The sequence below is a fragment of the Schistocerca serialis genome, chromosome 2, assembly GCF_023864345.2.
Source record: "Schistocerca serialis cubense isolate TAMUIC-IGC-003099 chromosome 2, iqSchSeri2.2, whole genome shotgun sequence".
Lineage (NCBI taxonomy): Eukaryota > Metazoa > Arthropoda > Insecta > Orthoptera > Acrididae > Schistocerca > Schistocerca serialis.
In genome coordinates, this window is record NC_064639.1 from 226,897,888 (window position 1) to 226,922,505 (window position 24,618).

Genomic DNA, 24,618 nt, shown 5'->3' on the forward strand with positions numbered 1-24,618 from the left:
TCAGTACAGGCTTATCAGCACACAATCAAATAGGGGTGATTCCATATTAGGTGTAATGAAGAATAAGGAAATAGGAATGTGAGTAAGCTGCTATTAACTGCATAGTGAACTCATTATTTTAGCCTAGACAGACACAAAGCCAACACCCACTCCAGTAGTAAATGTTTATATGCTCTGCATAAGATGGAGAACGTTGACAGGGGAAAAGAAATGTAAGGGGACCCACCTGGTAGAATTGCAGCCAGTGCATAATTTAATCATGCCTACTACTGGTTTAAGAATCATTTTAAGGAAGTTGTATATGTGGAAGAGACCTGAAGAACGTAGATGGTAAGACAATGATTTCGAAACCATATTTTAAATGGTAAAACATTTCCAGGGGCACTCAGATGTTAATTTATTGGTTATGAGATGCAGAAAATCCAAAATGGCTACGCTGGAATGGCTAGAGAAAAAAATGCAAAGCTGTAGAAGCATGCATTACTATGGGACAGATAGACTCAATGTATAGGAAAATTGAAGAGACAGACAGATAAAAGAGAAGCACATGCGTGAGTAACAAGAGCTCAGATGGCAAGTTCATACTAAGCTACAAAGAGAAGGCTGAAAGATGGAAACGGCTGTTCAAAGGAAATTGATTTGAAGACAACATTGTAGGAACACAGGACGAAGTAGATGAAGATGAGTTTGGAGATACAATACTATGAGAAGAATTTTACAGTGCACTGAAATACCTAAGTCAAAACAAGTTCCATGGAGTAGACAACATTCCCTCAGTATTATTGAGATCCTTGGGAGAGCCAACTGCAACAAAATTATTTCATCCAGTGCGCAATATATGAGACAGGCAAAGTGGTCCTAGATTTCAACAAGAATGTAATAACCCCCACTCCAAAGACGGCAGGTGGTGTCAGGTGTGATTACTATCAAACATCAGTTTATTAAGTCACGGTTGCAAAATACTGTCACAAATTATTTACGGAAGAATGGAAAACCTGCTAGAAGCTGATCCCTGAGAAAATCACTTTGGCTTCCAGATAAATCTAGGAACATATGAAGCCATAGTGGCTGCACGGCTTACATTAGAAGGTAGAATGAAGAAAAGTTAACCAACATCCATAGCATTGCAAATGTGGACAGAACTTCTGACATTGTTGACTGAAAAACACTCCTTGAAATTCAACAATATTATGAGAAGGAAAGTTGCTACTCACCATGTAGCGGAGATGCTGAGTCGCAGATAGGCACAACAAAAAGACTTTCACAATTAAAGCTTTTGGCCATTGACCTTCATCAACAATAGACACACACACACACACACACACGCACACGTGCAAACACAACACACACACGATTGCAGTCTCAGCCAACTTAAAACACACTGCGAGCAGTAGCACCAGTTCATGGTGGGAGTGACGACTACATGGGGGTAAGGTTGTGAGTTGTTTTTGTTTGTGTGTGTGTGTGTGTGTGTGTGTGTGTGTGTGTGTGTGTGTACTGTTGACGAAGACCAGTGGCCAAAAGCTTTAATTGTGAAAGTCTTTTTGTTGTGCCTATCTGTGACTCAGCATCTCCACTATATGGTGAGTAGCAACTTTTCGTCTCATAATATTGTTTCATTCCATCCTGGGTTTTCCATTGTTTGTCTCCTTGAAATTTGGGAGGTAGCAGGAATAAAATACAGGGGCAAAAAATCTACAACATGTTCAGAAACCAAACTGCAGTTACAAGAGTTGGACATGAAAGGGGATCCATAGTTAAGAACATGTACTCTGTGGAAGCAATAAAGGAAGCCAAGGAGAAATTTCTGAAAAAGAATTAAATTTCAGAGGGTGAAATAAAAATTTTGGGGCTTACCGATGACACTAATTCTGATGGCAAAGTACTTGGAAGACCAATGAATGGAATGGATAGTGTGTCAAAAATGGGTTATAAGATGAATACATGAATAACTAATGAAGAGGTACTGAATCAGATTGGGAGAAAAGAAGTTTATGGCGCAACTAGACTAAAAAAGAACCAGTTAACAGGGCACATCCTGAGGCATCAAGGAATAGTCAGTTTGAAACTTCCTGGCAGATTAAAACTGTGTGTCCGACCGAGACTCCAACTCGGGACCTTTGCCTTTCGCGGGCAAGTGCTCTACCACCAGTAAAGCAGTGAGTACCGGGCGTGAGTCGTGCTTTGGTAGCTCAGATGGTAGAGCACTTGCCCGCGAAAGACAAAGGTCCTGAGTTCGAGTCTCGGTCGGGCACACAGTTTTAATCTGCCAGGAAGTTTCATATCAGCGCACACTCCGCTGCAGAGTGAAAATCTCATTCTGGAAACATCCCCCAGGCTGTGGCTAACCCATGTCTCCGCAGTATCCTTTCTTTCAGGAGTGCTAATTCTGCAAGGTTCGCAGGAGAGCTTCTGTAAAGTTTGGAAGGTAGGAGATGAGATACTGGCAGAAGTAAAGCTGTGAGTACCGGGCGTGAATCGTGCTTTGGTAGCTCAGATGGTAGAGCACTTGCCCGCGAATGGCAAAGGTCCCGAGTTCGAGTCTCGGTCGGGCACTCAGGTTTTATCTGCCAGGAAGTTTCATGTCAGCGCACACTCCGCTGCAGAGTGAAAATCTCATTCTGAATAGTCAGTTTGGGTATGGGAGGGAGTGGGAGCAGGGGAATTATAGAAGGTGACGAGCCGAGGGTTTCCTGTTGTATGCGGATTCTAATATTTGTAGGTTTTGGTAGTTATGCAGAGATGAAGTGATTTGCTCAGTTTAAACTTGCATGGAAAGCTGCATCAAACCTGTTTTCGGACTGAAGAACAGAACATGGTATTTAAATTACATTTTTCATGTCTTATTAGTATCAGTCTTACTATTTTCTTGGGCAGTCAGCTATTGCATATTATAGAAACCTGTGTATTAATATAATATTAATTTAGGAACAAAGAAAAGTCCAGGTTGGAGCATCAACTACTGTGAAAAGGATAGATCACTACTCACCATAAAGATGACTCACTGAGTTGCAGACAGGCACAAAGAAAAGACTGTTACACACTGAGCTTTTGGCCAAAGCCTCCTTCAGAAAAGAAAGGAAAACACACATTCATTCACACAAGCAGGCACTCCTCATGCGTATATGATGGCTATTTCTGACCGCTGTGGCCAGAGGCATCAAAAGCTGCAGCCACTCATAGCCTCCAAAATCGCATGCAGGTATCTTCCATCTTGTTAACTTTGTGCTTTGTGACTTATGTGCTGTGAAGTTACTCAAAAATGAAAATAATCAGGGTTGTTGACTAGGTTGCTATAGTCAACTGATCTTCTTTACGTCGAATGTCATAATAATTCATACTTATTTGGTTGTTGTCAAACCAGAAATACTTTTTCTTAAATATTATAACTACTCTCAGCGACGCACCACTGTGTACACGTATTTATTTTACTATTATTATGTTTACTTATTTGCTCCTGGCAACATCCTACAAACTTCTGATATTTTATCAAATTCTTCTTTATATCATAAAAGCTTTCTTATTTTACAATCTGTGTATTCGCATCCTACACCTGGGGTGCCATAATGAAGTGGTATGGTTCACTCGTGTTTGTATTTGCATTCCAGACGGTACCTAGTTCATGAATTAATCTGGTGCCATTATCTGTTTACAATTAAGTGTTACTGTATTCCAACTTGATGATTCACTTCTCATAGCATTCTCAATGCAGTGGTCCTCCTACACAGCACCACTAATTGTGCCACAGCACTACTTTCCTTTCTGCAGAGGGGCAAGGGCTCATATCTATACCCTCTAGCTATGAAATAGGTAATTACTCTTTAAAGACTTCTGGTGTATTTATCACCAATAGCAACATTGAGTGAACTTCTCGAGAGTCCACAGAATCCCCAAAGTGTGACTGCAAAGTGTAAACAACTTTCCCCTCACAAGTGAAGACACTCGCTCATCGTCATGTCTTGTTGTTCCCATTTTGCCCTTCAAATCTGCACATAAATCTAAAAAATGTGCACACAGTGTGATGTTCTTCCTACACTACTAATTATGATCATGTTTCTCCATGAACATCTTCCGTCATTACAGTTGATATGTTGCTATATTAAGAAAAATCATATACCACAGTATGAAATGTTACATAAATAATTTTGGTGCCAGATGGACTACTGTAATCTCTTTAGATATGTTAAGGTTGATCTTGTTTTGTCACATTCTGGTATCTTCACTTTTTAGTGTTGTATAGAGCTTGAGCAGATGAGAGTATGTCCATTGACTATTTATTAATAACCATTCACATGAAGAAATCGGTATACATAACTATTATTGTCCTATGGTACTTTTTACTGTAGAGAAGGCAAAGAAGTTTATCGAGGTTTATATATTGTGAAAAGAGCTACGTGAAATTGGATTAGTTTCTGGCTGGCTTGCACTGTGTCAAAATGGCCAATTGCATGGTACATAAAAATTAAGAGAGTAATTCTCACCCTTTCCATGAGCTTGCAGTCTTTAACTTTCCGATTTCACGGCCGAAACTTAAAAGGAATGGCTTGGCTGTCATTTCACCTTTAATCGTTCTGCTACTGCTAATTGCCATTAAATTGTGAAGTGAATTTTCTTTGGATGGATCCTTATTGTTAATCCACAAGCCACACGGTTTGAGGTCCCATGTCACAGATTGCGCGGTCCCTTCCGCCCAAGGTTCGAGTCCTCCCACAGGCATGGGTGTATGTGTTGTTCTTAGCATAAGTTAGTTGATGTAGTGTGTAAGTCTAGGCACCGATGACCTCAGCAGTTTGATCCCTTAGGAATTTTCTCTCTCTCTCTCTCTCTCTCTCTCTCTCTCTCTCTCTCTCTCTCTCACACACACACACACACACACACACACACACACACACAAGCGCACGCTTAATCCACAATATCACTTGTCACTGTGCAGACAAATGGTTGAGAAATGTCATTGCAGTAGTCTTGCTGTGGCCACCTCAGTGTGCACTTGTATGTTATGTGTATCAGTCCACTCTAGATGAATGATTGCCTTTCCCTTATTTTACATATTGTTGCAAACATTATAGGTTATTTTGCAAAAAAACTGCAGTGTCACTGATTCAATTCACCATAGGAGACCCCAAATTAAAGGCAAAGAGACAGTTCTCAGTTCACATACTTTTTATTGCTAGAAAAGCTTCATATGAAAGTAATAAACAAAACAAAAGAACAGTCTAAAGCAAATCTTGTCTGTATTTTGCAACCTCGCAACAGTAATTGATATTGTATTTGTCTCCTCAATGGCAATATTCAGCTTCTGTGTCACATGACCTGTCTCACTGAGAAAACCTTCAAATTCTCCGTCAGATTCATAAGGAATTTTATTCAACATTTCAGTTACACCATCAATTTTCAATAGAACAGCTATTTCACAAGTTTCCTTACGCGATTAATGCAGCCTGATGTTTCTATTAGTGAGATTACATGTGTGGGTAATTTATATATCTTTCCCTTAATAAACTATTACCACATACTGGCTGACTGCATGGTCATTCTATAGTGTATTTTCATTAGTTCCCCTATTATCTTACTTCACACTGCTTAATACAGTCCGAAAAGTAAAAAATTCCGATTGTCAGTCTGCTGGCTTGTGTACTGTTGTGGAAAAGCCAAACCATAAGCTTATGAACACTTATCCACAATAATGTAGTGGATCATCTTTGGGTTAGGACTTTGGCATATCTTGTGTATATGTTTGTCTCTGTTTAGACAAATTGTGGTAGTTTATAGTCTGCTTGGCAAAGAAGTCTTCCTGTACCTATGATAACCTACTGTTACATGTTTATGAAGTAATATCAATTAAGGCATCTGTCATTGTGAAAAGTCTTGTCAGTATTTTACATAGCCTTTGTAAAAATTCTCCATGATTGTCAGTCATATCAAGTATTTGTAGTGTCAACACCCAACTGACTGCATTTGTGGGTTTCTGTTTCTATAACGAAATGCAATGTACTTTCTGTCATATGAATTTAACTTGACTTCAGTGGCCTCAAATATGTGGCCTTTTATATTCAGCACATGCCATCTGGAGTTTTTAACGCTGTATTTTTAGGTTATTAAGTTTTGTCACTTTTTGGCTTCATTATCCCATTATCCTTGCGGTACACTGCAGTATCACTAGCAGCTATGGATTGAGAAGTCACTGGCAGAAAATATGTCGATATTTCATTTAATTGATATGGTAGGTTGACTATAATATGTATTTGTAATGTAAGTGTAACCACCACTCATAGATTAGGCCTTAGGCCTCTTCCAACTGGCATGATCGTGGGACATGTGATCAGCATGTTACCAATCCCTCCACCCGTTATTGGCAGTAAATGAATCCTGCTAATGTCGTCCCTTCTTCATGCAAGCAGCTCCACATTTAGCCTCACAAGGGGTGAGTGATTCCTGTACTGGACCTCCGTATCCCAGAAAACAATGGAGGAGGTACCAGGAATTGAACCTGAGTCTTTCCATACCAAAAGCAGCGACACTGACCATTTGACACCTGAGGCTGTCATAATGTGCACCTATTTTCGTAAGGCTCACAAGTCTCCAGGGTTTACTTTGTCATGATGATGATGTTATCTGTTTTTGCATCTCAGATCTTTTCTTTGTATGTCTTCAGAGCAGTTTCATATCATGACCGTTTCTTGGGGAAGTGCTGTGTCTTAAGACATACCAAAAACATATAGCTACCTCACAGTAAATGATAAACTAGTGAAATATATTGTACCTTTCACATTTCATGCTTTTAAATATTTTTCCTATTTAAGAAGTTAAATTTGAAGAGTTCTTGTCGATTTACATTTTATACACACAAACGAAATTCCCCCATGTATATACTGTATATATTTATTTTGCAGGGCTGTTTCAGAAAATTATTGTGCATTTGGGAAGCCTGCAACTGTGTCATTCATGATTTAAATAATGAAAAACTACAGCAACTGTGTATTTTTTTTCCATGCTTAACACAACATGTTTCAAGAATTTATTCTCATTGTCAAGTGCATTTGTTTCCAGCAACACTGCTTCTGTAATCAAAACATGTTACAGAGATATGACAGTATTGTTTCACAAAGAGCTTGTATACACTAAGAGGTGTTACGTTTTATGTGGGTAATTATAAAATTTATTTTACTATTATTGACGGGTGAATTATCGATTATGTTTGTATTCTGTTTTGTTGTAGATGTTGGCTACAGTCTATGAGAAAATGAACGTGTTTATGGTAATGACTACAGTAATCATATACAGGAGAAACTTTTGAAAGAAATTTACTGATTCACTATCTAGTTTGTCATTGAGAACTCCTCTCCCCCTCTCCCTTGCTTCTAGTGGAGATACAAAAATTTCCAGCTTCTCAATTAAGTCCATTTCATTTTTGGAAGTATCTTAAGATCTATGTTTTCAAATAGGTGTCCAATGTTTATGTGTATTGGTATTGCTATTGCCGATTTTATGAATTGGTTGTGCGTGTAACAGGTGATGTTTTCAGTGTACCTAATTTGGAAGTTCCTGCTGGCCGTACATTTGAATTGTGTTACTGTTTCCTTCTAAGGAGCCAGGAATTGCTTCCTTCTTTTTGGTATTTGTTTCTGCATTTTGTCTATCATTTAGCTGAGGAAGTCTTTAGCAGTGTAGTTTTCTTAATGATGTGTAATTATTTCTCCTTGTCCTCTTCGTTCAATGGAATTTTGTTTGCCCTGTGTACCACAGTTTTGTATGCAGCTTTTTTGTGTACATCTGGATAACATGATCTGGCAGATATTCTGCTACTCATGTTATCTTTATGTCTGTCTGTGATTTTCTACCCACAAATCTAGAAAATTAATTTTGTGTGTGTGTGTGTGTGTGTGTGTGTGTGTGTGTGTGTGTGTGTGTGTGTGTGTGTGTGTGTGTGTGCGTGCGCGCGCGCACGTGTACTTCAGCTGTGAAATTTGTTTACTTGTGGGCATTATTAAACAGGTATATGATACTATGGGTGTCATTAGTGTCACCTTCTGCTGCACATTGCTGAGGAAATATCACGTGACAACAACCCTGTTGTGCATGTTTTAATTTAATATGGAGATGAAATTTTATATTTTATTGATGCCTTTTGGCTATATTTTAACGTGCCTCTGCCACAATATGTAATCCAGTTGTCTGTACTTCCCTCTGAAGAAGACGTTTTTGTAAACGTTAAAACCCTGGTAAAGGGGTTTTAATAAACCTTATCAATTTGCAGCTGATTGGCTGTTTACTATTTTTACAAGAGGACTTCATTCTGTGGTTGGTGTTTGAGCCATGTGCAAAATGTTAAGGCTTTGAAGGTCTTGTTTACGGAGAGTACTTGTTACTATACCTGTGTGTAAAACCCAAGTTTCATGAGGAGGTAGATGCCTGGAGAAGTGAAGCCGTGAGCGTGTGTTGTCTTGTGCTGTATAGCTCAGTAAAGTACAACATTTCCCAAGAAAGACATGGTTCTAATCCAGCACCCAGTGTTGATTACCGGTACTAGGGAGTTTCGAAACATTGCATGCTCCAGTGCAGATTGAAAGATTCGTTCTGAAAATAATGCTAGTTTTTAGGATATGAAACATAATTTAACTACTAACTTTAACATTTCTTTCTGCTTCAGTAGGTTACTGCTGATTTAGTAGCAATGAGCATATAAACTCATTTTGCCTCATCAGTAAATAATAATATTGTTGATTCATAGAAGTTTGTCGACCATTAGTGCAACTTAATTCAGGGATCAGCTTTGTGCCTTCACTCTGTCTTTAGTTTTAAAGTAAATGTACATGATATGGGTCTTTCAGTAGAATAAATTGTGCGTGAGATGTGAGGGAGCATCAGATGAACACTTAATTTTAATATTATTCATGTATTGACATGGTACATAGATGTCATTGTACTGTATAATTTCCCTTGTGCCAAATGCACTTACAAAGTACCTGAATTTGATCAGAAAAGTATTGAGTTGAGAGTTTTCACAACCATTACACTAACTATGTGTTTTCACTGTTTTGTATCCATTTTTTGCCCTTTCATTTGACTTGCTGTCATAGTTATCTGATTACTTGAAGGAGCTCCTACAATAAGTTGCTTCGAATTTGCATTATGTGGATGTCAACTACTTTTAGATGTTACTGTAATAGAGCACTTAGAAGGGGACCTTCCGCTCTCAGAAATTCAGTTCAGAATGAGACTTTGAATGTTGGTAGTATACCTCAAGGGTGTCCACTCAAAGAAGTCTTAAAGGCACTATCCAGAAAATTTAAAAAAAAAAGGGCTCTAGAGTTTTAATTGTAGCTCATAATCACCTAATATATGGTCAGAAGTGGCATTCAGGTGTACAGGTGAAGTTGCTAAGTTGCTCAGTGAGAAGTGTGCTGGAATGTCATACAGACGATCCAGGTTTGATCCTACCTGCACGCTCAATTTTTATTTTGTTTTCTTAATTGTTTAAAAATTATAAAAACTTTAATTAAATTTATTGACCTAAATTGTTATCAATAAATTATAAATAACTTTATTTTATTTATTAAATGGCTGTCACAGGCTACTTAAAATGTGAATTACACTTGTAAATAGTTTCTTTTTAAAATGTTAAATAGTTTCAAAATGCATTTTAATGGAGGTAAATTAAATCATTAATTTCTGTGATTATAATGTTACTACAAAATTGGATGATATTATAAGTTGTGGAAAGATTATAAATATGCATTGTAAATTCAAGGAACCAGTTTCTTCGTGGAAAAGCAGAATATAGCTGTTACTGTACTGTATATACAGTCAGACTGTCAGGGAAGTGTTAAGGCCCTCACAGAACTTGTCAGACAATGAGCCTTACCTGCTACAGTGCCTGTTCATTCCTGATTCTTGTAGAGATTGGAGTGTTCTGTACTGCTAAATATTATTGGAATTTTTACAATATAGTGAATTAAAAATGTCTGCCAGTGAAAACATCGTGAAAGTATCAGAAGCTGCAGATTCATTATACAGTGAAGCGTCTAAGGTGATTTTAAAAGATGCGGATATTTAAAATGAAAGCTTACTTGCTGCAAATAATTTGACTGCATCAGAATCTTCAACAACAATTTCTCTTGAAGCAATGTTAATAGGTGAAGAAATTTACAGACATAATGTGGACATGTTGGCTGAAAAAATACTTAAGACTGATGATTAACATGCTACAGACATGAAAACTGTGAAAGTGAACCTTCCGAAAACTACGAAGACCACAGCTCATCTGGTGAATGTGAACCAGAAGAAAAGAAAGCAAGAGAAGTAGACCATCTTCCTTTGGATTACAAAATTAACATTGTTAATGTAGCATTGGCTCACCCCATGTGGAAACTACAAATATAATAAGAATGGGAAGAAGAAATAAAATAGGAGGCAATCAGTTTGATAAGTACACAGCAATTGGTCCTGGACGAGTGACCGTTTTGTTGAATCCTGAGAGAATAATCAGCAAATGGTGACAAGGAATTTACAACAGTGGGCTTTAGCAGCAGCACATCAGTTCACAGATTTTGAATTTACACTTGTGACAGATGCGTTCATAGATTCAAAAATAAGCACGAAATTCATCAGAGAAAAGTGACAATGTTTGTTTCAAGAAAGGAAGCAGTGACAATCAAAAAACCTTGGCTGCTTCAGACACTTTTTGAACCTAGACGTTAAAATTGATAACGAATTTCAACAAAGCTTTTGTTATTAACATTGACCAGGCTGGTATTTATTGCAAGGTATTCTAAAATTCATTTTGCTTTCTATTTTTATGATTCTGTGACAAAATGTTCAATTTCGGTTGTTTTTTCCTTCCAAGATGTCAGTATCAGTCGGTGTACATTAGGACTCTGGCTGTCAAAGGAAGCAAAACTATTTTTGTCAAGAGAGATAACATGAATAAAGTAATGCATACATATACTGCTCAATACACACTCACTCTGTCTGGAAACAACCTACGTCAAGTGTTTGTTTACAAGAGACAACCAGTAACTTTGGTCCCTGAGTTAAAAAAAAAAAAAGTAAAAGAATATGAGCAAAATTATAAAAATGCTGGAATGTCTTCCAAATCTGGGAAGCTAATGACAGAACTGTATACTGATTTTCTCAAACAATGTTCGAAGTCTTATGTGGGTCAAGAATGGTTTCTGTTAATTATTGACTCTTGGGGTAGAAAAGCACCGCCTGAATTATGCGACAAAATCTTTCAGGATGACAAGAAATCGCCAATCTGTACAATTAAAGTGATTTCTTGGAACTGTGCTCCACTTGTTCAACCATGTGACATATATTTTTATATAAAAGTAAAAAAATCTGATAAAGCGTGTACAAAATTGTGCTTATCTTATTGAAAACAATAGAGAAATAAATTTTCGAGGAGGCTGTATAAAAATACAATCAATAGTGCAGTATGAGGGATGCATGCTACTGTTAACAGTCTTGAAATACACCCTTGTATTTTCTTTTACGAGGGCTAATCAGAGAGTAGGGAATGTTTCCATGTGATGTCGCTAGGCACCCGCCGATCGCGTATATTTTGATATGTACGTGCTCGGCAGCTCAGTCGGTATCCATCAGTGACAGCGGGAATGTCTCTGCACGTCTGGTTTTTTCGATATTCAAATTTGAAATGTGTGCTGCAATCAAAAATCTCACAAGTTGTGTGTGTGGTCTGTGATACGTGATACAGTTTTTGTTCGCAAAAAACCTAAAACCCATAGAAATTTATTGTGAACTGTGCAATGTGTACGGAAACAAAGTAATGAGTGGATGTTCTGTCCGGAAATGGTGCATTTGGTTTAAAAATGGCCGAACCAACGTTCATGATGAAGAGAAGAGTGGACACCCGAGCATTGTGACTGACGATCTTGTTGCTAAAGTTGATGAAACAATTCATGAAAACTGTTGCTTCATAATAACGGAGCTTCTGCTTTCTTTTCCACAAATTTCACGGACTTTGTTGTTTGAAATTATCACTCCAAAGCTAGGCTACCACAAATTTTGTGCATGATGTCTGCCCAAAATGCTTACAGAGTGCCGTAAAGAACAGCAAATGGGGGCAACGTTGACATTTCTGGAGGCCTACCACAAACATAGTGATTCATTACTGGATCGAATCGTAACCGGTGATAAGACTTGGGTGAAACACGTCAATTGTGAGACAAAATTACAGTCCATGGAGTGGGGGCACACAAGGTCCCCCAAAAAACCAAGAAAATGTTTTCAAACGTTGTCAGCAAGGAAGTTGATGATGACAATGTTTTGGGATAGGCAAGGTGTGCTTCTTATTGATTTTCTTGAATGTGGAGCAACCATAAATCCTGCCCAGTACTGTCAAATCTGCACAGCCTTAGAAGAGCAGTTCAAAATAAATGCCGAGGAAAGCTGACATCCAAAATTTTGTTTTTGCACGACAGGGCCTGATCTCTCACGGCAAACTGCACTAAAGAACTCCTTAATTCATTCAAATGGGAAATTTTCCCTCATCCGCCCTACAGTCCTGATCTTGCACCAAGCGACTTCCACTTGTTTCCCAAGATGAAGAACTGGCTTGCAACACAGCGCTTTGATGATGACACGTAATCCAGGCGGGCATGACTCACTGGCTGAAGTCTCAGGCGGCAGAATTTTATGGTGATGGTCTTTCAAAGCTTGTCTACCAATATGATAAGTGCCTGAATGTTTGGTGTCTATGTGGAAAAGTAGTAGGTCAGTCGCTCTTTTACATGTATATGATAAAATGTCTTTCTTGTACTTAGTTTTTTTTTTTATTTTTATTATTTAACGTCAAAACTTTCCCTACTTTCTGAATAGCCCTCATATTAAGGCGTGTATATTCATGGTATTTCTGGAGCTTGATGTAAACCTCAGGCTGTGCAGCTGTCATTGTGAGTTAACTGTAAAGAACTTTTCAAAGCTCAAGACTTCTGTAGCACGTCACTACCGTATTTTCAGTATCACAAGGCTTTCCCAGGGACGTATTGGATGCTGGTGAAGCATATAAAATTCAGTCTCTTTATTAGCTTCAGGTCTAGGATGGAATGTAACAATACTAGAGAAGGAAAGTTGCTACTCACCATATACCGGAGGTTTCAGTTGTTTCAGTTCTCTGTGACTGTAGACGTGTGTGCAAGTTGCGTTTGCGTGCGTGCGTGTTTGTGTGCGTGTGTGCGTGTGTGTGTGTGTGTGTGTGTGTGTGTGTGTGAGTGTGTGTGTGACAGCGCGCGCGCGTGTGTGTGACAGCGCGCGCGTGTGTGTGACAGCGCGCGCGTGTGTGTGACAGCGCGCGCGTGTGTGTGACAGCGCGCGCGCGCGAGTGTGTGTGACAGCGCGCGCGCGCGAGTGTGTGTGACAGCGCGCGCGCGCGAGTGTGTGTGACAGCGCGCGCGCGCGAGTGTGTGTGACAGCGCGCGCGTGTGTGTGTGTGTGTGTGTGTGTATGTGTGTCTACTGCTGACAAAGGCCTTAATGGCTGAAAGCTATACATCCGTGAATCTTTTTGTTGTGCCTATCATGACTCAGCATCGCCGCTATATAGTGAGTAGCAACTTTCCTTCTCTGGTATTGTTAGCTTCAGATCTTGTTGTTTTCAGAATATCAATTTTTTTTAATATTATATATATAAAAAAAAGATGAGGTGACTTACCGAACGAAAGCGCTGGCAGGTCGATAGACACACAAACAAACACAAACATACACACAAAATTCAAGCTTTCGCAACAAACTGTTGCCTCATCAGGAAAGAGGGAAGGAGAGGGGAAGACGAAAGGAAGTGGGTTTTAAGGGAGAGGGTAAGGAGTCATTCCAATCCCGGGAGCGGAAAGACTTACCTTAGGGGGAAAAAAGGACAGGTATACACTCGCACACACGCACATATCCATCCACACATACAGACACAAGCCTTGTGTCTGTATGTGTGGATGGATATGTGCGTGTGTGCGAGTGTATACCTGTCCTTTTTTTCCCCTAAGGTAAGCCTTGTGTCTGTATGTGTGGATGGATATGTGCGTGTGTGCGAGTGTATACCTGTCCTTTTTTTCCCCTAAGGTAAGTCTTTCCGCTCCCGGGATTGGAATGACTCCTTACCCTCTCCCTTAAAACCCACTTCCTTTCGTCTTCCCCTCTCCTTCCCTCTTTCCTGATGAGGCAACAGTTTGTTGCGAAAGCTTGAATTTTGTGTGTATGTTTGTGTTTGTTTGTGTGTGTATCGACCTGCCAGCGCTTTCGTTCGGTAAGTCACCTCATCTTTTTTTTATATATAATTTTTCCCACGTGGATTGTTTCCTTCTATTATATTGATATCATTTTTTTAATGTTATCATTACAGTGTGTTAGTTCTGTGCTCAAAGTGGTTCGAAATTTTATCCTTCAGTGCGGTAGCCCCCACATTTTATTTTTATTTTTTTATTAATTTTTTTAGGTGGTACCCAAGCCAAAAGCTATGACATTCACAGAAAAATCTGAGATCGCATATGCATCCTATATCCAGATGTTGTATTTCTGCAGCTTGCAGACTCGGAGAATAAAATCTGAAACTGAGGTGGGAATAAACTACAGCTTTCTATTTGTTGGTACTGAGAGGGAAATAGATGTTCAATTAATACATTATATTTTTGAAAAGATTTGTTTCAGTGATCTAGAAGCTGAAAAACTTAAGCTAGATAATGAGATTTCCACTGTTAAACGATGGTTGAAGGAAGTGTCTTCTTTGCAAGAAAGTGAATCCAGGACTGAAGAACTAGAAAAGATGTTTATGGAAGTGAAAGGTGAGATTTACCTGCATGTCATGAATTAAGACTGCCTTGGCTGATTGCTGATGGAAGTTGTCTATATCTTGCTGTTCACAAACAGCAGTACAACCTGTGTAAGAGATGTTGGATTGGTTGGTTATCTTCATTGGCAGCTGCTGTTAAATAACAGTTATTGTTTTCTTTTCTGTCATTAGTGTATTACAAATTAGAAAAAGTTTTCACCTGAAATTTTCCACTTATTTGTAAAACATTGCTATTGGTAATGGGCATTTATTTACCCTCTACAGGCTTTGAAAACAAATGTTTTTTCTGCTCATCGTTAGCAGAGGTTGCTGTCAGCAAAAGCTTACTTTCTCTTCCCCTATTCAGTTTTTTCAGCTTTTTTCACTGTTCTAGATGTTGGGCAACTTGCTCAATTGAATCTTTGTATTTTTCCCAGTGTGCCTTTTTTTGTTTTTGAAGGAGATAGTAAATGAATTCAGTTGCTTGGTAAATACTGTCAGTTTCCTGATATTTTAATATTTTATACAATTTCTTGTAGAACTAGGTCTTGATATTAATTTTTTCAAGTTTAAATTGTTAAATTATGGCTTTTGGCAGCTATATTTAATGTATGGCCCGTTTTTTTAGGGGGGGGGGGGGGGGGTTCTCACCATCAACTATAAGCAATAAGAAATTCACTTGTCAGACAATAATTTAGTTTGTTAAGACTGTAGTGTAAAACTGTTTCCTTTGACCATTGTCTCAGTATGTTTTCAAGATAGGTATTTTAAAAAAATAAGAGTCAAAGCGCAGACATTTTCGAACGTAAGAGTTGTTCTCACTTTCATGTTCTCATTTCCACTAAAGTTGATTTTGGAGTCATTGTAAATATGTTGAATTACTTTTATTAAGTGATGTAGCATACTTTGTCAATGTATTTCCACATAGTATAGAAACATCAAATGTTGTTCTCTGTTGAACTCTATACACAAAGTTCCCTTCCCCACACACTATAAGATGCCTTTTGGTATATAGATGTACTGTCCGTAATTAACTATCCTGATTGTACATTAAGTCTCTTGGTTACTGTACCTTGAGTCACCTGTGTAAACATATCACTTCTGTGTTTTTCCTGTATTCATATTGATACTCTTGTTAAGGCTCATACCACATTTTCCTACAGCAATATGCAATGACAAATTAATTCAATCAAATTTATGGTCAAAATTCCCTGAAAATTACTATCATTCGTGCAAATACCACCAATAACTAACACACATAACAAACTACTCAAAAACCTCTCATGTTCTTTTATGTTTATATTTTCTTCAGTTACTAGTTCTTTTGGGAGTGTGTTGAAAATATTAAATAGGTTTGTTGCTTACAATAAATTGCTGGTCATGAAATTCAAGAATCAGTAATTGTTACTCTGTTATCAATAACGTAATGAAAAGTGATTTCTTTATAAATAGGGCTCTGAAAAAATGAAAATAATACAAAAATTTTCACTGTTACGTTAAGTCTGTCCAGTTTTTCCTCCTTGATGTCTGTTTAACAATAGATTATTGTACAGTAGCAGTTATCGAAAGAAACTGAAAGCTGCCGGCTGGCATCATTATAACAATAATTATTTCAGTTCACATATTTTTGTTAGTAATTAACTTCCTTAAATATAGTCACAATTTACTTCATTTAACAAAGAAATAACATACACAAAATGCATCAAATCACACTCATGATTCCTTACATGAATGTCTCCCAAATTGCAGACCAACTACTTCACACATCTTCTCTCTTGCAAATAGTGTAATCCCCTACTGTCCTCTCAATAGTACCTAGACCATAGTTTGTCATGTGCTGCTGCCATCCAGTCACAAAAGCAAGAGTCATCTGCATAAAGTAAAAATGTCATAGTCTGTTTCAAGTCCTTCATTTTTTTAAAGCTATTGAAACAATATCTATTTTTATTTCATTCAGTATACATAGTAAGTATTCAGTCTTGCTTATCCTCGTTTCATTCCATCTCATGATTTTAAAATTATATTTTACGGTAAAACTATTGTCCCCTTTTCATTCCTGGTTTTTGCAGGTAGCAAAAGACTTCATTGTTAGAATTGCTAGTAAATAAAGTGTCCCTCAACAACATTATGGGTACGGCACAAGATTAGCCCTTTTCGTGGGGCTGCCACCGAAATGTCTTCAGGTTGGTATGATTTTCTCTCGGGGTTTATTCCCTAGGCTTTGAAGACCTGTCTTCCTTGCGGGACAGCAGTGCCCCTCAGCCAACTTCTCAATTCCATAGTTGCTTCACCGAGATGTTCACCACACCCCTGTTTGTTGCTACTTCTTGAGGTTGCTGTTGGACCTTCATAGTGACTGTATCAGCCTTGGAACACAGAGTCCCCAATGCAAGCAATGCCACTGCAGGCAGTGCTTTACTTCATGCCATTTCCCATATCCCACTCGTGGATAATGAGTGGAGGTAATGGGAGACTCATTGTAACACAAAGTAATAATGCCATCCAAAAAAGGAGCTATGCTGTACACTGTTTCTTCAGCGACACTAGTGGCTGCCTCCTCATGGGATGGTGAAAAGGTACAAAGAAGTGTAGGCTGAGCAAATAGACTCCCAGTTAACTAGACAAGAAATCACCCATATTGTCTGAAGGGTGTGAAGATGCTAAGTTGCAGATAGGCACAACAAAAAGATTTTCACACTTAAAGCTTTCTGCCAATGGCTTTTGTCAACAATAGACACACATATGCACCCACACACTCAGCAAATGCAACTCACACAAACGACTACAGTCTCAGGCAACTGAAGCCACACTGCGAGCAGCAGCACCAGTGCATGATGGGAGTGGTGATTGGGTGGGGCAAAGGAGGAGGCTGGGGCAGGGAGGGGGAGGGATAGTATGGTGGGGATGGCAGACAGTGAAGTGCTGCAGGTTGGGCGGTGGGCAGTGGGGGGAGGGGGGGAGGGGGGGAGGAAGTAGCAGAAAAGGAGAGAAATAAAATAAAGAAAAAAGAGACTGGGTGTGGTGGTGGAATGACAGCTGTGTAGTGCTGGAATGAGAGCAGGGAAGTGCCTGGATGGGTGAGGACAGCAGCTAACAAAGGTTGAGGCCAGGAGAGTTGTGGGAACATAGGAATTATTGCAGGAAAAGTTCCCACCTGTGCAATTCAGAAAATCTGGTGTTGGTGGGGAGGATCCATATGGTACAGGCTGTGAAACAGCCATTTAAATGAAGGATATCATGTTTGGCAGCATATTCAGCAACAGGGTGGTCCACTTGTTTCTTGACCACAGTTTGTTGGTGGCCATTCATGCGGACAGACAGCTTGTTGGTTGTCATGCCTACATACAATGCAGCACATTGGTTGCAGCTTATCTTGTACACCACATGACTGATTTCACAGCCAGGTGATGTTAGCGACTGTACTGGAGTAGGTGGTGGTGGCAGGATGTATGGGACAGGTCTTGCATGTAGGTCTATTACAGGGGTATGAGCCATGAGGTAAGGGACTGGGAGCAGGGGTTGTGTAAGGATGGACGAGTATATTGTGTAGGTTCAGTGGAATCCCACTGTGGGAGGGGTGGGAAGGATAGTGGGCAGGACATTTATCTTTTCAGGGCACGATGAGAGGTAATCGAAACCCTGGCGGAGAATGTAATTCAGTTGCTCCAGTCCTGGGTGGTACTAAGTTATGAGGGGAATGCTTCTCTATGGCCGGACAGTGGGGCTTTGGGAGGTGGTGGGAGACAGGAAAGATAAGGCCAGGAGATTTGTTTTTGTACAAGGTTTGGAGGATAATTACGGTCAGTGAAGGCTTCAGTGAGACCTTCGGTATATTTCGAGAGGGACTGCTCATCACTGCAGATGCGACGACCACGGGTGGCTAGACTTGTGGCTTGTTGGATTGGGTTGAGTAGGACCATGTGAAGCAAATGGGGGAGAAGTTATTGAGGTTCTGGAGGCTTGTGGATAGGGTGTCCTCTCCTTTGATCCAGATAACAAAGATGTCATCAGTGAATCTGAACCAGAGGAGGGGTTTAGGATGCTGGGTGTTTAGGAAGGATTCCTTTAGATGGCTCATGAATAGGTTAGCGTAGAATGGTGCCATGCAGGTGCCCATAGGTGTACCCCGGATTTGTTTTTAGCCTGACTGCTTTTCTACAATCCTAACCCAGTGCTGTTCTCCTTTGTTATTATTTTCTTTTGCATCACTATACTCAATGTTCGTCCTCATTCTTTTCTTTCCTGTGTTTCTCTTGTTGCCTAACAGCACTGCACACTCTACTTACAAGCCACACTGTATCAACTGTCTTGGCCGTGCACAACAGACAGCTACAAAACCACGCTGATTGTTGGTGCAGCATCTTATGTCCCTAATTACTTCCGCCAATATAATTAATCTCCTACTTTCAAATTGATCACTATCCTTGCATTTCATGCATTTTTGTGTGTTTACTTCCACACCTTTCCAGTGCCACACGATATTGCATCTCATCCTATGAACCCTTCCCCTTCCCCAACACTCTCTCCTGCGAGTCGAGGGTTAGAATAGGCCTGACGTATTCCTGCCTGTTGTAAGAGGGGATGTTTATGTAACCGTCACACCCCATAAGAGCTTAAATATGGTCCAGGGTATCATATTTCACAGGGACCTTCTTTTGCAGTTCGACGATGAGCTGCTCGCCAGTTCAGAGCGGTGAGGTGTACATTTCATCCAGCGTGTCAACCAGGGTCCAAGGGATAATCAGGTTGCCTGCGGTGCCTTCATCTTGGCCTTTGAGGGTGATACATTGCTCGAGAATGTCAAGATGATGGTCTCCAGCTGTGATGTAAAGCCCTATATCCCTCCTCCAATGTGGTGCTTTAAGTGCAGAAAGTTTGGCCATATGTCTTCGTGCTGTACTTCCAGCGTCACATGCCGAGACTGCGGACACCCATCACATCCCAATACGCCATGTGCCCCGCCTCCCATCTGTGTCAACTGTGGAGAGCACCATTCACCTTGCTCACCAGACTGCAGGATTCTCCAGAAAGAAAGGAAAATCATGGAGTAGAAGACCCTGGACCAACTGACCTACACTGCGGCTAAGAGAAAATTTGAATGCCTGCATCCTGTGCATTTGACATCGTCTTACGCCACCGCTACACAGTTCTGGCACAGTCAGCTACGCCAACCCAAGTGACTTCTCAAAGCCGGAAGACTACACCTGCCCCCTTGATTGTGGGGGGCATTTCCCTCCCCATTGTTCCTGCACCACCTACTTCGGGAGCAAACCCCCTCCCCGCTAACCATCGGGGTCGTCTGTCCCCACTTCTAAGCTGGAGAAGCGTAAGTCTTCTTTGGCTTCTCTCGCTAGGAAGGGGTCCATTGGGTCACTCCCTTCCCAGGTTTCTGCTAGTGGGAAAGACGACACCCGCCAGTGGCTGAAGAGTCCAAAAGCCGCTGGCCGTAGGGCTTCACACTCATCCTCAGAGCCGGAGCCAGTGAAGTCCTCCCAGCCAGGAAAACTCAAGGAGCAGCAAGAGAAATCCAAAAAGATAACCCCTAAGACCAAGGAAATTTCAGTGGTACCCACACTACCTACAAGCTCTGTGTCTGAGGATGGGGTGGAGATATTGGAGTCTGCGAAGGACCTAGATCTTGCCAGACCCTCAGACACAATGGATATAGACTGCTCACGCAATAAGTCAGTGACGGCAGATGACTCTGAGGCGTAAACTGCCTCATTGAATGTTCCATGCCTTCCCAGTCTCACGATGTCATCCTCCAGTGGAATTGTGGTGGTTTTTTCCACTGCCTGACTGAGCCATAACAACTGTTAAGTTTTACACCTGCTATCTGCATTGCCCTCCAGGAAACTTGGTTCCTGGCAGTTGATGTGGACCCCAGCCCTCTGTGGCTAGAAGGATATTACAGGAACCGTAGCTACTATAATCAAGTGTGAGGTGGAGTTCGCATTTATGTCCTAAACTCAGTCTGTAGTGAACATGTGCCCCTTCAAACCCCTCTTGAAGCTGTGGCTGTCAGGATAAGGACGATGCAGGAAATAACTGTCTGCATTGTATATCTTCCTCCAGATGATGCAGTACTCCTGAATGTATTAGCTGCACTGATTGATCAACTCCCTATACATTTCCTACTTTTGAGAGATTTTAATGCCCATAACCCCTTGTGGGGTGGTACCATGCTTACTGGCTGAGGCAGAGATGTCGAAACTTTACTGTCTCAGTTTGACCTCTGCCTCTTAAACACTGCGGCCGACACACATTTCAGTGTGGCCCATGGTAGTTACTCGGCCATTGATTTATCAGTTAGCAGCCCAGGACTTCTCCCATCTATCAACTGGAGAGCACATGACGACCTGTATGGTAGTGACCACTTTCCCATCTTCCTGTCACTGCCCCAGCATCAGGCCCACAGACACCTGCCCAGACGGGCTTTAAACAAGGCTGACTGGGAAACTTTCACCATTGAATCTCCCCCACATGGGAACATCGATGTGATGGTTGAGCAGGTGACTACAACAATTGTTTATGCGGCAGAAAACATGATTGCTCACTCTTTAGGGTGCCCGAGGCATAAGGCAGTCCCTTGGTGGTCGCCGGAAGTCGCTGAAGCAATTACGGAGCATCGGCGAGCACTACAGTGGCATAAGCAGCACCCTTCCGTGGAGCACCTCATAGCCTTTAAACAGCTCTGTGCCCATGTTCGCTACCTTATCAAACAACGGAAGCAGGAGTGTTGGGAGAGATAGGACCATTGGGTGCCATACATCACCTTCCAAAGTCTGGGCAAAGATAAAACACCTTTTCGGGTACCAGGCCCCAACAGGTGTCCCCGGTGTTATCTACCAATCCAAACGCGATTGCCAAGCACTTTGCTCGAGCCTCTACGTCGGAGAATTATCCTCCAGCATTTCGCACACTCCAACGGCAGCTGGAAGGGAACGACCTCTCATTCACTACACGCCACAGTGAATCCTATAATGCCCCATTTACAGAGTGGGAACTCCTCAGTGCCCCCTTGCACATTGCCCTGACACAGCCTCTGGGCCTCATCAGATCCACAGCCAGATGATTAAACATCTCTCATGTGACTACAGGTGACATCTCCTCGTCATCTTCAACCAGATCTGGTGCGATGGCGTCTTGCCATCGCAATGGCGAGAGAGCACCATAATTCTGATGCTCAAACCTGGTAAAAAACAACTTGATGTGAATAGCTATCATCCCATCAGCCTCACCAACATTCTTTCTAAGCTGCTGGAATGTACGGTATGTCGGCAGTTGGGTTGGGTTCTGGTGCCATGTGGCCTGCTGGCTCCATGTCAGGGCGGCTTCCACCAGGGTCGTTCTACCACTGATAATCTTGTGTCCATCGAGTCTGCCATCCAAACAGCCTTTTCCAGATGGCAACACCTGGTTGCCGTCTTTTTTTACTTTACGTAAAGCATACGACACAACCTAGCAACATCATATCCTTGCCACATTGTATGAGTGGGGTCTCCGGGGCCCGCACTCCGATTTTTATCCACAACTTCCTGTGGCTCTGTATTTCCCGTGTCCATGTTGGTGCCTCCTATAGTTCCATCCATATCCAGGAGAATGGAGTCACGCAGGGCTCTGTATTAAGTGACTCTCTATTTTTAGTGGCCATTAAGAGTCTAGCAGCAGCTGTCGGGCCCTCCGTTTCACCTTCTCTGTATGCAGATGACTTCTGCATTTCGTACTGCTGCTCCAGTACTGGTGCTGCAGAGCGGCACCTACAGGGAGCCATCCAAAAGGCGCAGTCATGGGCTCTAGCCCACAGCTTCCAGTTTTCAGTCGCAAAGTCATGTGTCGTGCACTTCTGTCGGCGTCATACCGTTCATCCGGAACCAGCAATTTACGTCAGTGACGATCCAATCACTGTACTGGAGACATATCAATTCCTAGGACTGGTTTTTTATGCTTGATTGACTTGCCACCCTCATCTCCATCAGCTTAAGCAGAAGTGCTGGCAGCACCTCAATGCGCCCCGTTGCCTGAGCAACACCAATTGGGGTCCTGATCGCTCTATGCTGCTGCAGCTCTACATAGCCCTTGTCCAGTCCCGAATTTACTCAACCCTGTGCATCACTGCGGGGTTCGACTAGCGACAGGAGCTTTTAGGACGAGTCTGGTGACCGCCGTACTGGTGGAGGCTGGTATCCCTCCATTTGAGATCAGACATGCGCAATGGCTCACCAGTTACGCAGCACACATTCGTGGTTCCCCTGAGCATCCAAATTACCGTCTTCTTTTCCCACCCGCGGCAGTCCATCTCCCGCATCGGCGGCCCAGGTCGGGGCCAACGATTGCAGTTCGCGTGTGGACCCTTCTCTCCGAACTGGAGTTCTTGCCTTTACCATCTCTACTTGCGGTTCGTTCACGTACACCTCCATGGTGTACGCCTTGGCCGCTACTTCATGTGGACCTTTCACCTGACCCTATGGACTCCATTAACCCTGTGGCTCTCTGCTCTCACTTCCTCTAGATTCTTGACGTGTTCCGGGGATCTGAAATGGTTTACACCGATGGCTTGATGGCTGATGGTCGCGTTGGCTTTGCTTACGTGCACGGTAGCCATATTGAACAGCATTCCTTACCCGATGGCTGCAGTATATTCACTGCAGAGCTGGTGGCCATTTCTCGTGCATTTCAGTATCTCTGTTCGTGCCCTGGGGAGTCTTTTCTTTTATGTACTAACTCCTTGAGCAGCCTGGAAACTATTGACCAGTGCTACCCTCATAATCCTTTGGTAGCATCCATCCAGGAGTCCGTCTATGCCCTGGAACGGTCCAGTCATTCAGTGGTGTTCGCCTGTTTCCCTGGTCACGTCGGAATCCCAGGAAATGAACTTACTGACAGTTTGGCCAAATAGGCTACACGGAAACCACTTATGGGCATCTCCGCAACCGACCTGTGTTCGTTATTACGCCACAAGGTTTTTCAGGTTTGGTAGATGGAATGGCAAAATCTCAGTACGCACAACAAACTGCGAGCCATTAAGGGGACCACGAATGTGTGGAAGTCCTTGATGAGGGTGTCTCGCAGGGACTCTGGACTTCTAGCAGATGAACGCCTCATCAGCTGATTTGGTTTTAGGTTTCATCTGTGAGGGTGAGTTTTACCATTCAATCTGAGTTTTAGCGCTTGTTCTTTGTCCCTCTGTGTTCTTTGCAGGCTCTGCATTGGCCATGCATGGACGACCCACCTCAGTGTCGGTGTGGCGCCCGGTTGGCAGCGGCCAATATTCTTCTACTATGTCCTCCTTTGGCTGCCCTGCGACTTCATCTTCGGTTGCTGGACTTTTTATCATTGATTTTAGTAGATGAATGCCTCAATAGCTGATTTGGTTTTACGTTACATACGTAAGGGTGGGTTTTATCATTCAATCTGAGTTTTAGCGCCTGTCTTTCGTCACCTCTGTGTCCTCCACCCTAGGCTTTTAGGGTGAAGGTTTTAATGTGTTGCAGGGTGGGTTGGCTTTTCCTTTTTATTTTCGTGATCAGCCAGCCACTGCAATCTGCTTCCTTGTTTAACTCTCTTCTGGTGCTTGCATCTCTTTGTTGTTCTTATGCCCTCTTTTATTCCTTTTAGTGTTCGTTGCTTTTCCTTCGTTCTTGTGGTCTTTCCTTTCTTTCCGTTTTGTGTTATATGTCTTGTCTATTTTATTCTCACACTTGTGGCATTGTTTTATTAGGAACACAGGGTGTATACGACCCGGGACAACCGGGAGATCCGGGAAAAACCCGGGAATTTTTTAGAATTCTGAGAATTTTTGATTGTTTTAGTGTTTGGTTACATTTTGGTAACTTTGAC

At 41.6% G+C, this 24,618-nt stretch overlaps 1 protein-coding gene across 2 annotated transcripts in view; it reads left to right on the forward strand.

The window, feature by feature from the left end:
• LOC126456977 (uncharacterized) overlaps positions 1-24,618 on the forward strand; it is a 168,621-nt gene that overhangs the window by 87,729 nt on the left and 56,274 nt on the right. For both annotated transcript variants that reach the window (XM_050092921.1, XM_050092922.1), the window contains exons 4-5: positions 14,446-14,565; positions 14,647-14,791. In XM_050092921.1, coding sequence (XP_049948878.1) covers positions 14,446-14,565; positions 14,647-14,791 — 265 coding nt within the window. The remainder of the gene's footprint in view (positions 1-14,445; positions 14,566-14,646; positions 14,792-24,618) is intronic.